This window comes from Notolepis coatsorum, assembly GCF_963971535.1.
Source record: "Notolepis coatsorum genome assembly, chromosome: 3".
NCBI classification, from domain to species: Eukaryota; Metazoa; Chordata; class Actinopteri; order Aulopiformes; family Paralepididae; genus Notolepis; species Notolepis coatsorum.
The window spans coordinates 104373442-104387755 of NC_140167.1; the positions used below are offsets into that span (position 1 = coordinate 104373442).

Here is a 14314-nt window from a genome sequence, read left to right on the forward strand (position 1 = left end):
CGACAGGGCGCAAGGCAGGTGTGCCATGGTTAGAGGGCCAGGTAGCATCGGTCCTTTGCCCTGGCATGGTTGAACGGTATCCCACCCGGAAGCTGACGCCGGAGGGCGAGTCGGCCCGGCAGGTGGCTGAGTGGGCTGATGAAGCTTATACCGCCGCAGGACGGAATTTAGCGGCGACCAGTAACATTGCTCATTTGGCTGCTTTTCTGTCCACAATGGTGTCGGGTAGTGGGGCTTTAGGGCCAGCCGATGTCGAAAACATTGCGTGTGCTTTTGAGGTTATACAGCTTTTGACCCAGCCGCAAGCTATAACCGCAGGGAAGGCTAGGATGCTGTCAACGCTTGTTCACAGACATCTTTGGTTGGAACAGTCTCCCCTTGAGGAGGAGAGAAGGCTTCCCCTCCTCAGGGCTCCCCTCTCCGCAGAGGGACTTTTTGGTCTGTCCGCAGGAGCGCGGGCGGTATTTGACCTAGGCCCCACACCGCCCCACACCGTGCAGCCAGAGGTGAGGGCATGGCCTCGCCAGCAGCTGCGGCGAGGCCCCCGACCAGCAGCCATGTTTCCCCCGCCTGAGGTACCCTGGACACAAAGTCAACAGATGATCACAAGGCCGACAGCCTCGGCGGCCGAGGGATCGGCTACATTAGGTGAGCACGCCCTAAAAAACTGTTGCCGTCTAGCTGTGTCTAGTACGCTTTCCGGTCACTCCCCCCCCCCCAACACTAGCGGGACACAGGCTCTGATTTGTTCCCTTTGGCTGTGGGCCGCGTGCTTTCAGTGAAGCGCAAGCGGCCCCACGTTTCGCTTCTCATGGGGACAGGGGCTGACACCCAGTTGCTAGCTAGGCCTGGGTCTGCCTGTGAGAATGCTGTGCTGTCAAGCGGCTCCCACGCCACACGTTCTGCGTCTGTGTTTGGTGAGCCTGGTGTTGTCTGTCGACGGAGAAGGTTGTCAGCGGGGGAACTCGAGGCCCAGGAGGTCGCAGCGTGAGTTCCCCCAGCCCCGCCCTCGCCAGGCCGGGTATCACGTTAGTGCCTCCCCCGACCGGAAGATCGGCGGTGGTTAGTCAGGCATGCATGGTTTGGGTGGTAGTAATATCACTACAGGGCTACGGTGTGTAGGAACCCACCCTATCGGGCAGTGTGGGGACCACACGCCTTGCATGTCCAGCTGCAGAGCAGGCTATCCTCAGCAGTCCATGCCGGGAAGATGTTCAGTGGGGGAGCTTATGTCACCAAGTGTGATGGCCGCTCTCCCCGTATCAGACCGGCCCTTTCTGTCGGGGTCCCCCCTTGGTTGCGATTGCCTCGTTGGTAGTGTCAGGGCGCGATATCCCGGCTCCGCGAGACGCCCTGCTCGCACGGTTGGCGAGTCCAGGGTTGGCAACGCACAGCGGGTGGAACCGGGCCTCCTATCTACGGTTCCTAGCGGACAAGCGCCAATTGGCGGCGGGTGCGCTTTGGGATTATCATCACGTATGGCTACAGCAGTGCCATATGTCGAGGTGGATGGAGAGAACGCTGAGGCGGGGACTTGTGTTGCAGTTTGCACATCCCCACCCTCCGTTTTTGGGTTTGGTACAGACCCTATTGTCAGGCAGTCGAGATCCGATCTCTGTTGGCGAAGCAGGCCATCGTCGTGGTCCCAAAGAGCACGCGATGCGTGACGTTTACTCCCGGTATTTTCTAGTGACCAAGAAATCGGGAGGTGTCAGACCTATTCTGGATCTGTCCGCGTTCAATCGGCTGATTGTGGCGAGACGGTTCAGGATGTTGACCGTCAAACACCTGGTAGGCTCTGTCAGAGTGGGAGACTGGTTCACCTCCATAGACCTGAAGGATGCGTACTTCCACGTCCCAATTTTCCCCCCTCACAGGAAATTCCTTCGCTTCCTTTTTCAGGGTGTAGCGTACAAATACCAGAGGCTGCCGTTCGGCTACTCTCTGGCCCCTCGCACATTCACCATGTGCGTGGAGACCGCCCTGGAGCCTCTGCGTCGTCAGGGGATACGAATTCTATTCTACCTCGACGACATTCTGCTCCTCAGCTGGTCGGAGGAGATCGCCAGGTCTCATACCAGGCTGGTGGTGGAATTCCTCACCAGTCTAGGTTTTGCTGTAAACTGGAAGAAGAGTACGCCTCTTCCCAGTCAACAGGTGGAGTACTTGGGCTTGGTTCTAAGCTCAAGGCCCACGAGGGCAACCCTCTCAGAGCGATGGCGAGAGGATATTCTCAACGCACTCAGGAGGTTCCGTCCTGGCAGGACGGTGTTACGGCGCTGTCCGTGATGCGCCTGCTCGGTATGATGGCGTCTGCTCACTCTGTGGTCCCTCTTGGCCTCCTCTTCATGAGGAGGATACAGAGGTGGTTTTCCAGTATGAAAATAGACCCGGTGAGAGACAAGTGGAAGCGACTGAAGGTTCCCGTGTCAGTACTGGGGGATCTCGACCACTGAGGGAGGCCTGGTACCCTGACCAGCGGGATCTCCATGGGCAGCAGGCTATCACACGTCACGCTCTTCACCGACGCCTCCCTCATGGGATGGGGGGGACGTGTCGGACCAACGCAGTAGGGGGCAGCTGGACGGACCATGCTGCCTGTTCTGCACTACATATCAATGTGTTGGAATTGAGGGCAGTCCTTCTGGTCCTCAAGCAGTTCGGCCACCTGGTGGTGGGCGAGCATGTGTTGGTCAGGAGTGGACGGACAACACGACGACAGCGTCGTAAATCAACAGACGGGGAGGAGTACGCTCCATCCGTCTGCACCGGGCGGCGGTCGAGCTCTGGCTATGGGCGTCTCTCAATCTGCGCTCCACGTCCCTGGCAGGGAGAATGTGGGTGCAGATGTGATGTCGCGGGGCGGTCCTCATCCCGACGAGTGGGGACTACGTCCAGACATAGTCAGACAGGTCTGGGACCGATTCGGGGAGGCCACGGTGGATCTGTTTGCGAGCAGACAGTCCCACCAGTGCCCCTTGTGGTTCTCGGTCAGTCGGAAGGACAATCCTCCCTTGGGGTGGATGCCTTCTCAATGTATCCGTGGCCGCCCGGGATTCTGTACGCGTTCACCCCCATACACCTGATAGCTCAGCTGTTGGAGCGGGTACGTCGGGAGCGCAGGACTTTGATCCTGATCGCGCCAGACCGGGGCACGGCTGTGTGGTTCCCGGTCCTGATCCAGCTCTTGGTAGCCCCGCCGTGGCCTGTTCCATGGTCGCCGCGGGCCCTCTCTCAGGCACACGGATCGCTGTGTCTGTTCCCTTTTCTGCGGCAGCCATTGAAGGTTTGGCTGCTGAAAGGGTGAGTCTGGAGGGGATGGGTCTTAACCCTACTGTGGTTGACTGTGGTTGACACCATCCGGAGGCTGTTGGCCTCGACAGTGAGGGTATACGCTGCGGCTATATCCTCTTGTCACGTGGGTTTTGAGGGCGGTACGATGTTCAGCCACCCTCTCGTGAAACGTTTCCTGCTTGGCGCTCGGCGTCTCAAGCCTGTGGAACGTTCTCTGTCTCCGAGTTGGGACCTCCAACTGGTCCTGGGCCGGTTGTCAGAGGTCCTGTTTGAGCCTCTTGAGCAGGCGCCATTGGAGCACATGTCCTTTAAGACCGCGTTCCTTTTGGCCATCACCTCTGCTAAGCGCGTGGGTGAGCTGTGTGCTCTCTCGGTGTGGCCTGAGTGCCTGTCTATTCTGGCCGATAGCGGTGCGACTCTGAGGCCTAATCCAGTCTTTGTGCCAAAGAATGTCCGGAGCTCTTTTCGCTCCAGGGATATTGTGGTTCAGGCGTTTCATCCGCCTCCTCACGCTAGTGAGTTGGAGGCGAGCCTTCACCTGTCGTGTCCTGTCCGTGCACTGGGGGTTTACCTCAGTCGGACACAGGATCTCAGGGCTTCCGATCAACTGTTTGTTTGTTACGGTGGCCCTTGCACGGGTAAGGCGCTGTCCAAGCAGCGCCTGTCACATTGGTTGTGCGAGGGCATTGCCATTTGCTACACGTTGGCTGGACAGGTCCCCCCCGGGGGCATCAGGGCGCACTCCACTCCTGGAGTGGCGGCCTCTGCTGCCTTGTTAGGGGGGGCCTCGGTGGAGGACATCTGTGCTGCGGCCTCCTGGTCCTCCCCGGGTCCTTTCGTTAAGTTTTACCTCGTGGACATAACTGGGGGTTCTGTCTCCCAGGCGGTTCTGAGGTCTGGGACCTCATTTGGTGGGCTAGCAGGGGTGTGTGGGTGTGGGCCACGGGGTGCTGTGTCACACGTGGTCCCGTCTGTGCTGTGCGTTTTCAGGGGTGCCTGGTTCCCCCTTTTTTCGCACTTTGGTGGAGTTGACTGCCTCCCCCCCTTCGTTAGGACGGGCGGGTGGACGGGACTCCCCTCCTCCCTGGCTGGGGCTTACGGGCCCTCAGGGGGTACACTTGTCGGGCCACGCGTCCGCTCTGCCCCATATCTCATTGGCAGAGCGAGATGCGATAGCCAAGTATGCTATATAACGAAAGGTTATTTCATAACCATATGAATACTGGCTGAGCGTCTCGCTCTTTGCGCCCTGAGGTTCCTTCGATGGTTTTTCTGTTTATGGAAATCGTTTTGAGGAAGGTGGAACGTGACCATTTCCGGCGTCATATAGGGAGACGCAGGGGCGTGGCTTGGTCACGTGCAAGTGAGTGCATTTGTTTGTTTCGTGTGCACATTATGTGCAAGGAGATAAGAGGTTATCTCATTGGCAGAGCGAGACGCTCAGCCAGTATTCATATAACTAGGTTATGAAATAACCTTTCGTTACACACATTCCTCATATTTGTCATAGTTACACACAGTCATCATATCCATCCTAGTTACACACACACACACACACACACACACACACACACACACACACACACACACACACACACACACACAGTCCTCATATCCCTCTTAGTTACACACAGTCCTCATATCCCTCCTACAGTAGTTACACAGTCCTCATATCCCTCCTAGTTACACACAGTCCTCATATCCCTCCTAGTTACACACAGTCCTCATATCCATCCTAGTTACACACAGTCCTCATATCCATCCTAGTTACACACATCTCATATCCATCCTAGTTACACACAGTCCTCATATCCATCCTAGTTACACACAGTCCTCATATCCATCCTAGTTACACACAGTCCTCATATCCATCCTAGTTACACACAGTCCTCATATCCATCCTAGTTACACACAGTTACACACAGTCCTCATATCCATCCTAGTTACACACAGTCCTCATATCCATCCTAGTTACACACAGTCCTCATATCCATCCTAGTTACACACAGTCCTCTTATCCCTCCTAGTTACACACAGTCCTCATATCCATCCTAGTTACACACAGTCATCATATCCATCCTAGTTACACACAGTCATCATATCCATCCTACAGTAGTTACACACAGTCCTCATATCCATCCTAGTTACACACAGTCATCATATCCATCCTAGTTACACACAGTCATCATATCCATCCTAGTTACACACAGTCCTCATATCCATCCTAGTTACACACAGTCATCATATCCATCCTAGTTACACACAGTCATCATATCCATCCTAGTTACACACAGTCATCATATCCATCCTAGTTACACACAGTCCTCATATCCATCCTAGTTACACACAGAGCCGGCTGTTCTTCCTTAGGAGGCTCAGGTTTTTTAATGTGCGTGGGGAAATGTTGTTCATGTTGTATCAGGCAGTGGTGTCAAGTGTGCTCCTCTACGCCGCTGTCTGTTGGGGTGGTAATACCACGGCCAGGGATACCAGGCGGCTGGATAAGCTGGTCAAGAAGGCTGGCTCAGTGGTGGGGAGGAGACTGGACCCACTGGGGACTGTGGTGGAGAGCCGCACGCAGAGCAAGCTGCTGGCCATCATGGGCAATACCAACCACCCTCTCCACCACACCCTGGTGGGGCAGAGCAGCAGTCGCAGCGGACGGCTCATCTCCCTGCACTCACGGACTTACCGTCTTCTCCAGAGTCAGACAAGAAGATAGATACCAATTTCCTCTCTGTGCGTTCAGTAGAAAGCTATCTGGCAAATTTCCATGAATTTAAAATGAATTGATCCCAACCCCTGACTGGTTAAACGGGTTGCCCACGGTGTTCTCCTCCCAGCTCCGTGAGGAGTTTGACCAGGGGCTGGACGTGCAGCTGGACGAGGAGGAGCACAGTGTCCACGACGTGGCCGCTCTCCTCAAGGAGTTCCTCCGCGACATGCCAGACCCCCTGCTCACCAGGGAGCTCTACACGGCCTTCATCAACACCATGTGTGAGGAGCATGCACACACACACACACACACACACACACACACACACACACACACACACACACGCACGCACATGCACACACACACACACACACACACATACATGCACATGCACACACATACTGTACACTCATTAGTGGTTCTCCCAACACTTCCCATTAGCAGCTGGGGCATGAAGAACTCTCTCTCTTTCTCACCCACATTCCCTACCTATCTGTCACACTCACTCACCCACTCACCCACTCACTCACTCACTCACTCACCCACCCACCCACTCACTCACTCACTCACTCACTCACTCACTCACTCACTCACTCACTCACCCACCCACCCACTCACTCACTCACTCACTCACTCACTCACTCACTCACTCACTCACTCACTCACTCACTCACTCACACAGTGGTGTTTGTCACCGACCCCTGTGTTTATGTCATGTTGTTAATGGATCTCTCTCCCTCCTCTGCAGTGCTAGATGGCTCAGAGCAGGAGAGCTCCCTGCAGCTCCTGATCTACCTACTTCCTCCCTGTAACAGTGACACACTGCTGCGTCTCCTCCACTTCCTGTCCACGGTGGCCGCGCATGCGGAAGACGGCCTCGACAAGGACGGACAGGAGGTAATAATATTAATAATAATAATAAATTAGGTTGGACTTGGGGGGTGGAGAGAAGTCAGGCAGAGGTAGATCTGAGGGTCTGAGAGGGTTGGTTGATGGGTCGGTGAGATGTGGAGGGGTTGGGGAATGGCGTTGTACTGTAGGTGTAGACCAGGATGTTATAATTGATCTGGTGATCAAAAGGAGAAGAGAGTGAGACGCCTTTAGTCGACCCTTATATTTCTAGCGTGATGCCGCTCTGAGCCCAAAATCTGTGTATGGTGCAGGTTTTTATATAAAGGTGCAGTCAAAACGTGTCAAATTCTGCTTCCTGTTTGTGTCTCAGATCACGGGTAACAAGATGACATCTGTCAACCTGGCCACCATCTTTGGACCGAACCTTCTGCACAAGCAGAAGAACTCGGACAAAGAGTTTACGGTCCAGAGTTTTGCCCGTGCAGAGGAGAGCAGTGCCATCATCAGCGTGGTCCAGAGGATGATCCACACCTATGACACCCTCTTCATGGTAAACCATCCTTACTAGTGAAAGCAGAAAACCATCCTAAACTCAGTTTCCCCATCTTTTTACAAGCTGATATACATATTTAGGACTGCAATTCATTATAGTTAGGCAGAATATGTAGCTAACATATTCTCATTATAGTGAAAGGTATCCGATTGATACAAGTGAAATGAAAATATGGTATTTTTTCAGGAAATAAAAACAAAATGCTAATCTGAAAAAATACGTATTTTATAACGTTATATTGGTGATTGTTGCCTTTACTGTCATTATCGACTGGAGTTAATTTAGCCAGCTGTTATTTTACTGCATCACTGAGTGAGAGAGGACAAATAGTTGGCACTGTATTTTCAGCACAATGAGAATTCCTTCACACCCCGAAAGAAAGCCTTGTGCTGAACCGACAGTGTGTCACAAAATAGCAATAGCAGATCATGCCCCTATTTTACACATTGTGTAAACTAGTGCAACTTTTACTCCTACTCTCATGCAAGTATTTGCGCTATCGAAAAAAGCTCAGTGCCGTCTGAAGGCCAAGGAGCTGAGCTTTCTTCACATATATGACTTATTACGGTAATCCAAAAACTGTGGGAATTATTGAGGAAGTAAACACAGGTAGAATTCTACCTGCTTCAAGGTCAACCACCAAGGTCAAATTCCGCCTAGACAAAAGTGAGTAAAAAGGAGCCTAAGAAAAATAAATCTAAAAGGCCAGGGTTCACAAACTGTATTGCAGTTGCATAATAGTTCCAAGTTCAAAATGTACATGTGCAAAGTTAAATTGATGTTCAATTGCAGTGTCTACTTCACTAAAAACCTGTAGAAATCCCATTCCGATTCCTAATAACAGTTTGATACACACTCAAAACATACAGTAAGTTAAAACAACAACATATATTGAAAGCTGAAGTAGTTCTGAAAAAAGAGTGAAAAGCACTTACTGTACTCGCAGCACATTCTCTGACAATTACACAGCAATAACAACTACATGTACATATACCCAGGCGGACTGTTTCATAGAGACATTTACATAGAGACCACGCCAGTTCTTCAAATGCCATTTTGCCTCCCAGTGGTAACCAGGGAAACCATTTCCGAACGCTTCCATGACGACACTGAGTCACTGACCCATCCTCCTCTTTCCAGATCTCTCAATTGGCTCTCTGGCGCTTCTGTTTTGTGATGTACTGTAGGTTGATGGCTGGAATGTAGTGTTGGCAATCTGTTAAGTGTTTCTCAACAGGTGGGTCACTTATTACCCACAGAAGGACATTCACGTTACAGGCGGTTAGGTGGCCGAGCGGAGATTGCGTTCGTCACCAACCCCGGAGCTGCTCACAGCTCCGGGGTTGTCACCAGCTCGGCTGGCCATCTGCACTAATACAATTGGCTGTATTAGAGGGTGGGAGAAGCTGGCGGGGTGGGTCCAGGTCGTTGTAAACAGCGACTCCTACAGTTCGGTCGGGGCGCCTGCTAAGCGCGGATATGACTTGAGGGGGATAGTGTGATCCTTCCACACGCTACGCCCTCTCAATGAGAATCCGCGCTGCCAGGTGAAAAGAAGCGGTGATTGGCTGGACGTGTGTCGGAGGAAGCACGTGGTAGCCTCCACTCTCCCAGATGATCTGACTGTGGGGGGTAAGTGCGCAGCGACCAGGAAGGGACTGGGAATTGGCATACGACTAACATTGGGATGGGAGAAAATCGGAGGAAAATGGAGGGGGAAAAAGATCCAAAAAAAAAAAATTACATTCACGTTAATACTCTGGTCCAACAGCATCAAGCTGAAAATGTTGTAGCATTCCACTTTAACACTTTCCCTGCCGGAGCTCGGTGCCCCGGAACCTCCTTGAATGCCGCGACCCACTTCAATGTTAGCATTAAAAACACCTAATCTATGTTTTAAATTATGGCTATGTGTCTAATCTGCCCGCCGCTTATCAATGACTCGTTTTCCAGTCAACATTCTCGAAGCGGATTGTTTTTTTATCGGTTCATTTTCGTTTTATAGCATTTTGAAAAGCCCTCGTTTTCAAGGAAAATATAAAGATTCCGTGATAAAAGACATTTACTGGAATATTCTAGAATACAAAAAAACATTGTCATTTTTCGGCCTATTTATGAATAGTTTTCAAATAAACGCTAGATTATCGATAGTATATGTGTACGTATGCACGCTATAGAGGCGATCTGAAAAATCGATTCTCTTATTTCCTCATCATCGATCACAGACACATCACACATAGGGCAAACGCTGAGATCTCAGCGAATACAACTCTGATTATCCCAAGACTGGTAAAATAGATTCCTTACCTCAGATCAGATGTTCTCCAAAAAGATCATTCCAATTCCTGATCGCCATTCCAAATATCGTTCACGCTTATTGATTGATTATTGGCTGCTGTGAATATATATTCCAGGCTGATTCCCGTCCCGTGATGACTTCCATGTTGATCAGACTGCTCGCCAGCACAAGGAACCAGCTGGCTCCGCCCCTACATATCTACAGATCCCAGGTCAGTCTAAGCGACTGACCTGCAGTTACATAGGGATAGACGATAGGGGGCGCTTTTTTCCATTCTGAGCTCCTGTAGGGGCTGCTGTACCAACGGGAGACTCGGTTGATGAAATATGATTTCAGATCGCTAATAAAACAATAAAACTATATTTGTCGTCATCGGCACTCAGTGGGGGGGCTAATAAAACGAGATATGTCGTCCGTGGCACTGAAAGTGTTCAGCAGGGACGGTAGCCTTGGATGAAAAAAAGAATGAAACAAAAGAAAGCTATTGTGATATTACAATATTGGTTCTGGGTATGATATGGTTAAACTAATCTGGAGACTACCTCCTCTGGAGAGAATCATATTATCGTGATAGAGGTGCAGAGGGGTGTTAAGTGAACGTCGTCAAGTTGTCATATTGATTCTCAATTAGGACATATTACATATCCAGCTGAAAGTAATGGAGGAATAAAACATTCCGACTGTCGGTCCATGTTAAACAGACGTTAAGGAAGTGTGTGTTCTGGCCTCCCAGGTGCCGGCGGACCTGCAGAACGAGGTCCTCATCAGCCTGCTGGAGACGGACCCTGACGTGGTGGATTACCTATTGAGGAGGAAGGCATCGCAGTCCTCGTGAGTTCCTGACCTTTATCCCATCGTGTCTCTCTTCTGAGCCTCTGCGGTTAACTCGTGACTGCCCCCTGGTGGTACACCTCTGTAAAAGTAAATGTAACTAAGATACTGTAGGGCTGGGCCGTGTCGAAAACAAACACATGTGTACCAGTATATTATGCAGAACCAAAGATGTTCTTAACAAAGGAGGATGACGCCTTACAAGCTGCACCAATGAGATGGGTTCCTGTCTCCTAGTGGGCAGACATTTTACACTGTGCCATTGTTTTTATTTTATTTTATTCAAGAGTTTTATTTGTCACATACATACACGAGACATGCAGTGCAATGTAGGTGGCCATGCCCACCTCGATTGTGCAACAATCCAAATAATAAAATAGAATAGACATGATTAAAAAATTATATGAATAAAATACAATGCAATCTCATGTTACCAACGCTGAGATCGATCGCTCGACAAAGTCTCAAACAAACTTGTTTTGCACCGAATCTACAGGTAAAATAAAACTTCAACTCCAATGCCACACCTTGTGTGACTCACATGACACATGCAGGAAGGGAGAGTGATTTGATTTGTCCCTTTTTAAAGGTCTCCAGTAATACACTGTACCTCTGTTTCTGTTATTTCACATAATAATATTTACTTACTAAATGGTACTAAAACCTTTTTTTTTTTTTTAAAGGGTGTTTCACTTATAATACATCGGAACTCACAGCCCACAGCATAACTTCTCCCTTCAATGGATATTTTTTATGAAATATATATTTTTCAAGTAGACACGCTAACATTATACATGCGTGAGGCTTATGGTATTTAATTGTTATTATTTATTAATTTGTATTCACCAAGCGGTGTACCACTCTGTGGAATTGTTTTGTGTATACTGTTTCATTTTCTCATATTTTATATTCAGATTACATTTGTATTGCCTATATTTATTATATTCCTATTATCCTGCCCATACCTGTACTTCCCCTCCCCCCTTCCCTGTGCTCCTGTGCTGCTATAATAATAATAATAATAATAATAATAATAATAATAATAATAATAATAATAATAATAATAATAATAATAATAATAATAATAATAATAATAATAATAATAATAACTTTATTTGTATAGCACTTTTCATACAGAGGTTGCAGTTCAAAGTGCTTCACAACAGTAAAAAATACAGGCATAAGCGAGCATAAAAAAGATAGACAGGTAGCAAGGTATGGTAAATCACAGTGTTTCACATTAGGATCTAGCATCCCAATAGGCTCTCTGTTTACAGTTTTCAGTAATACAAATAATAAAAATAGTTTAAAATGATTCAGTTTAAAAATAGTCTAAAAATTATAAAATAGAACGGACATACAACAGGGTATTTAACAGCAGTGCATCAGTAAGAAGTAAAAAGTGGGATAAAATAGTTCTCTTAAAATTACAGTGCATACAGTAGGAGGTAGTCAGATAAAATTAGCATAGAACCGACACATGAATTTGATAGACAGTGGATAAAAGTAGGCAGGGTAAGAATAGTGCAGGTAAGTACAATTTGTGTCAGGATATGCCTGATGTTTCATTGAAATGCCTGAGCAAAGAGATTTAAGCTGTCTTTGATTTAAGATTTAAGCTGTCTTTTGAAGATGTCTAGCGAGTTGGCTTCCCTGATGTTTTGGGGTAGTTTGTTCGACAGTTTTGGGGCATAGTTGATAAAGGCTGCATTACCGATCCTCTTTTGACTGTTTCTGGGAGCCTCTAGTAGTCCAGCAGCTGATGATCGCAGTGTTCTTGCTGGTGTGTAATTTATTAGAGTGTTGGTGATGTAGCTAGGTCCCTGTCCATTTAGAGCTTTGTATGTAAGGAGAAGGACCTTAAAGTAAATTCTAAATGTTACAGGAAGCCAGTGTAAAGTAGCTAAGACTGGACTAATGTGCTCTCTCCTTTTGGTTCTAGTTAGCAGTCGGGCTGCAGAGTTTTGGATAAGCTGAAGCCTCTCTGTGGTTTTCTTAGGGAGACCTGTGAAAAGTGCATTACAGTAGTCTAACCGGCTAGATATGAATGCATGAATTGCTATGACACCTGCATTTTCAACGTGTTGTTAACTCTCAAACCAACGTGTTCTCTCTCTCTCTCTCTCTCTCTCTCTCTCTCTCTCTCTCTCTCTCTCTCTCTCTCTCTCTCTCTCTCTCTCTCTCTCTCTCTATCCCCCATCTCTCACTCCCCCCCCCCCCCCCTGTCTCTCTCTCTCTCTCTCTCTCTCCCTCTCTCTCTCTCTCTCTCTCTCTCTCTCTCTCTCTCTCTCTCTCTCTCTCTCTCTCTCTCTCTCTCTCTATCCCCCATATCTCACCCCCCCCCCCTCTCTCTCTCTCTCTCTCTCTCTCTCTCTCTCTCTCTCTCTCTCTCTCTCTCTCTCTCTCTCTCTCTCTCTCTCTCTCTCTCTCTCTCTCTCTCTATTCCCCTCCCCCTCTCCCTCTCCAGAAGCCCAGATCCTTTGAGAACAGTGGGGTCCTTCTCTCTGAGTGACAGGCGCTTTTCCAGTGACTCCAACAAGGCATCCAGTGGCGAGGTTTCTCCCTACGACAACAACTCCCCTGTGCTGTCGGAGCGCCTCCTGCCGTGTCACCCGGGCGACAGCAGCTCTCTCTCAGGCCTGAGCTTTAAGGGGCCTGGGGAGCACCCACACAGCGGCCACGCCCACCACCGCAACACCTGTCCTACACCGCCACCTACTGGCAAAGGTGAGCTGCAAAGGGGCGGTCTAGATAGTTGATCATGCTCAATATGATCTCTGTAAAGGATGCACTGACAAAAACACAGTATAGTAAATACAACAAAGTAAACAACTATTAACAAATAGTTTTTATAACGAGCTCACTGTATGGCTGTTCTCAGCAGTGTTGTGGGGAACTACTCTAAAACTGAGAGTCTGGAATCTCATATAGGTAACACTGAAGTGATACAGAGTGTGGGTGTGTTTTTGATTTAGTGACCGGGTCGCGTGTATGCTTTTACCAACCCAGTTGTGTTTCCGGGTTCCCGTTTTGCGCTCTGATTGGCCACTGACCTACACGCGTACGCCCCCCCTCGCTATCGCCTTTGGGGCGTGAGATATGAAGACAGATTTAACTGGGTATAGGAAGGCAGTAATAATAAACACTTGAAACAGCTATTACCAGACAATTACAACAGCAGTGGTGCCTGCTTCAAATGTCACGTATTATAGGCTAGAAGCCCGTGTAGATCTATTCGGAATAATAAACATCGCCACCCTCTAGCAAAACATGACACAATGTGATCCTATCTCCGATAGAGCGGCTGGTCACAGAGACGCGAGTTGAACGAACACATCGGGAGGAGAATGAATGAATGAATGAACCTGATGTAAACAAGACAAAAGTCTTTCTCTGGTCTGCATCCCCTTAACAATTGTGTGTATTTCTCTCAGCACCCAATCACGTTGCGCCTAGCTTTCAGTTACGCAGCCCAAGTCCTTCCATTCCACAGCCCATTTCCTCGTATTGTTTTTATCTCTCTATCATATCAATCGACATCACATCAATATAAATAACGTATTGTTTTCATCTCTCTATATTAACGTAACACGCTATTCATATCAATCGACATCACATCAATATAAATAACGTATTGTTTTCATCTCTCTATGTTAACGTAACGCGCTATTCATATCAATCGACATCATATCAATATAAATAACGTATTGTTTTCATCTCTCTATATTAACGTAACTAGCTATTCATATCAATCGACATCACATCAATA

General features: G+C 48.7%; 1 protein-coding gene across 2 annotated transcripts in view; it reads left to right on the top strand.

The window, feature by feature from the left end:
* LOC311225570 (rho GTPase-activating protein 6) overlaps window positions 1-14314 on the top strand; it is a 173976-nt gene that overhangs the window by 141684 nt on the left and 17978 nt on the right. For both annotated transcript variants that reach the window (XM_084310919.1, XM_084310920.1), the window contains exons 7-11: window positions 6138-6291; window positions 6759-6907; window positions 7233-7412; window positions 10448-10545; window positions 13013-13272. In XM_084310919.1, the coding sequence (XP_084167045.1) occupies window positions 6138-6291; window positions 6759-6907; window positions 7233-7412; window positions 10448-10545; window positions 13013-13272 (841 nt within the window). The remainder of the gene's footprint in view (window positions 1-6137; window positions 6292-6758; window positions 6908-7232; window positions 7413-10447; window positions 10546-13012; window positions 13273-14314) is intronic.